Source organism: Propithecus coquereli, unplaced genomic scaffold (genome assembly GCF_000956105.1).
Source record: "Propithecus coquereli isolate 6110/MARCELLA unplaced genomic scaffold, Pcoq_1.0 Scaffold155, whole genome shotgun sequence".
Taxonomy (NCBI): domain Eukaryota; kingdom Metazoa; phylum Chordata; class Mammalia; order Primates; family Indriidae; genus Propithecus; species Propithecus coquereli.
In genome coordinates this window covers 4,675,488-4,679,341 of record NW_012139969.1, presented here as the reverse complement: position 1 = coordinate 4,679,341, position 3,854 = coordinate 4,675,488, and the positions used below count along the sequence as shown (strand labels likewise).

Here is a 3,854-nt window from a genome sequence, read left to right as displayed (position 1 = left end):
TTTATAGCTATTTTCTTGACTTTTGTACTCGACTTTTACCTCTCAGGGCATAAAAATTTGGGAAAATTATAACTAGTACTTTCTTAGGAAAAGTTTAGGGACCTCTGCATAATAAACTGCATCTTGATACCCAATCTTAATAATTAATTTTAGCCTGTTTCTTATTTTTCAAAATTAATGAAACATGTCATAGCCTGTCAGTACAAATTAACCAATGATACTCTGAGTCAAAAGTAAAGAAACTTGATGTTTTATTTAAGCTGGTTAGTCTAAAACTTGATATGTGATTTCTTTTAGACTTTTTAAAATTTTGTTAAGAGTTAACCCCCTGCATTTTTAAGATTTTGTGAGAGTCAGATATTGCAGGGACTACTTTACAGTAAAGTCTTGATTAACCTGAACTTAATTGATTTAGTGCCTTAATTAAGAATTTTAAAATATGTTTAAAGAGGGGAAGAAGCAATGCTTGGCTCTTAAGATCATCATAAATCACTGGAAAAATCTAGAATCAAGATTTTGGTTACCAAAACAATCTCAAAGATAAGACAGAGGGAACACACATATGTGGCAATGTACTATACTGCCCATCCACCCATCAGTCTATCTGCCTACCCATCTGTCATTTATCCACTCATGCATCCATCTACCCATTCATACATATATCTGCCCATCCATCTATTCATGGATCTAGGATGCAGTGCAGTGAACATTCTTACCAAATTTAGACTTTGAGATACTACTTATAAAAGAATTCATTTAACATCTTTATACTAAAATGCAAGAATTTCTGATTTTCTTTTTTATCAAAAATAACACACATAAAATAGATTCCCGATTAAGTCTTAGAAAACTGGAAAAACAATTTATCTACTGATTGCCTACTGTATTTAGATTCTACCAAAAGTACAAAGGATGTAAAATGAGGTCCATCTCTCAAGGAGATTATAAATTTAATTGGGAAGACAGGGCTACATATACAGAAATTAAATAGTGATATGAGAAATAAACAATAACAGAGGAAGTATTTCAATTAAAATTTTGCCACATAGTGATATAGTTTATACGTGGGTATTTATATGCCCGCATATATATGTGGATATTTTAACCACAGATCCCTCTGGTTCGCATTTAGAGTGGTGCTCCCCAACCTTTTTGGCACCAGGGACCATAAATGGAAGACAGTTTTTCCATGGACCCGGGTGGGGGTAGGGGTGGGGAAGGTGGAGCTCAGGTGGTGATGCCAGTGATGGGGGAGGCCCCTGTAAATACAGATGAAGCTTGGCTGGCTTGCCCACCACTCACCTCCTAATGTGCAGGGGGGTTGGGAGACTTTCGTAAGTTTCATAGAAGATAATTTTTCCTGGCCGGGGCGGGGAGGGGGCGTGTGGGGGCGGTGGAGCTCTGCAGCCTAGTCCCTAACAGGCCGCTAACTGGTACCAGTCAGTGGCTCAGAAGTTGTTGACTGCAGATTTAGAGGATCTTGTTTGTGGATTTCAAGGCCTTTCTACCTAATCATTCTTGTCTCTTGCTATTTATTGTAAGCTGTATATCACCGTGATAGTAAGTTCATCATGCTGTTAGTGATTATGACTCTTGGGTAAAATCAGAGCAGAAAGTGTTAGGATAAAATTCCTTTATTCACTGAGTGTAATTGAAATTTACTCTTTCATGATTGTTTCTAAATCCCAAGTCTTATAAAGTGTAAGTCCGCCTTTTATTTTGGGTTTTGTTTTGCCCTTTTAATATTTTTAAAAAAAAACCAAACTCCAATGCTAACAAGAGAAATCAAGGTTGTCTATTGTTTGGAGTTTTTCCATTTTCTTCTTTAGCTGACTGATTAATCTTTAATCAGTTAATTTTTAGACTGCAGTTAAATCCTTAGTCTGTTGTTTATTCGTTTTGTGTTTTTTAACCATGTAACTTTTGATTTCCAAATCAATTTAATGAATCATGATTGCCAGGGTATCTTGCTAGCAGGTGGTCATGTCTTAAGATTGGTTCATTGGTGGACATGATGTCAATTCTGAATGGTTATATTCTAGAACATCATTATTATCTTGATATTTCATGATATCCAGAAAAGTGGGATGTGACCACTGATTGTTTTGTTCAAGAAACTAGGTGTGAGATACTTTGGTTTATGCCTTGCAGACCTGAAGAAGCTAGCAAATGCCATTGCTTTACTTTTTAATGTGATTTGTATGGAACTTGATTTTAAGTTGTCATCATATTGTCTGATGTCCTCCCAAAGAGTATGTTAACTTCCTAGATTTGGTTTTCATCTTTTCACCTTATTGATTAGTTTAAGCAGCATAATTTTGTGGTATCCTCAGATTCTATTTTACTACTTATTGCTCCCTTAATCAATTGCTGCTTTCAGAAGATTTTCTTTTTATAGAAGAAAATGTGGTAGATTTCCTCTGGAATTCAAACTCACTCAAATCGTACCTCGTTTCTAGAATTTCCCATCATTTCTTCTTGACCATTCTACATTCTTTTGTTATTTAGACTATATCTTAATATCCATCTCCTCCAAAACTCATCTGTAACCATCTTAATTAAGTGATAAATAACCAGACATACTTATATGCAAATACATAAATAGGTATTCTTTTTTATTCTGCATTTTATGCATGTTGTTCTATTTAGTTTATTAATTTCATATGTGTTTGCCTACTAGATTGAAAGTTACTTAATGGCAGGAAAACCAACTAACAACCTATAACTGTCTTGGGGTGTCATATGCCCTGTGGACCCTAACTACAAGTGTACCGGATTTATCGATACCCACGTTGGTATTTTGGCAATATTCTCTGCTAATAGTATCTGAACATACAAAGAAAAAGTGATGATGTGAGGTTTACATCTGCTATCCAAAACTACCTTTTGTGTATTTTCTGTAGTAATACTATAGTATAGTATTGCGTAGCTTTGTGATAAACTTTTTGATATTTTGAAGGAGATGGAAGAGTAATAAGTCCTCCGCCTCGTAGTAAATCATCATGCATCTCATCCACAACAAATGTGACAGAACTATATGGGCTGGAAATGAAAACTGCCACGAGCTCCTTATCAGCATTTGGAGATTCTTCCATTCAGACATCTTCAAAGTCCAGAATCCGGCAGGGCTGTCATAGTGCTGGCCCAAATGTATCTGGTAATGAGGGACTATCATCTCAGTTACAAGAGAGTTAAAATTTAGTACCAAGAGTCAGGATTACAAAGGGTTGAAGATAGCACTAGTGTTCTGTACTTTCAACCAATCTTTAAGGCAAGGGAAATATTATTTGGCACACACAGAACACATAGTTTAGGTTTAAGGAGGAAAGAAACAAACTCAAATTTAGTAATTAATTTCAAATATAGAGAGCTATGGAAACTTTCTAGATAAGGTATTTGTAGGTGCCAAAGTTCTCCAAATATAAGGTGACTCTAATTTCAAGATTCTAAACGGTTTTTCTTAATCAAGTATTTGTATATCATTTTTAATAGGTGATCATATTAATTTGGTGAGCTCATCAATGCCATCATTTCCTATTCTCCAACGTTCTTCTGAAGAGAAAATTCTTTACTCAGACAGGTTGACCCTAGAAAGGTGAGGACAATTTATTTTATTTTCTTTTTTTGACTAGATAATACATAGACATGGTACAAGGTTTGAAAGATGTACAAGTCTGCCTCCCTCCTCCTGTTCCTCAGCTATCCATTTCTCCTATCTAGATATAGTCACTTTTTACCAATTTTTTGTTTATCCTTCCAGAAGTATGGTGAGAAATGTTATATCTATATAATCTAAAAGAGATTGACTATACTCCAAAAGAATACTATAGCAATTCTAAAATATGACATTGATG

The 3,854-nt window shown here is 35.0% G+C and overlaps 1 protein-coding gene across 1 annotated transcript in view; it reads left to right on the top strand.

Moving 5' to 3' along the window:
• Positions 1–3,048: 3,048 nt before the first annotated feature.
• The window catches only part of LRRC49 (leucine rich repeat containing 49), a 178,135-nt gene continuing 177,329 nt past the window's right edge, over positions 3,049–3,854 (top strand). Inside the window, exons 1-3 of the mRNA XM_012640557.1 lie at positions 3,049–3,157; positions 3,493–3,595; positions 3,761–3,767. Of these exons, the coding sequence (XP_012496011.1) occupies positions 3,049–3,157; positions 3,493–3,595; positions 3,761–3,767 (219 nt within the window). The remainder of the gene's footprint in view (positions 3,158–3,492; positions 3,596–3,760; positions 3,768–3,854) is intronic.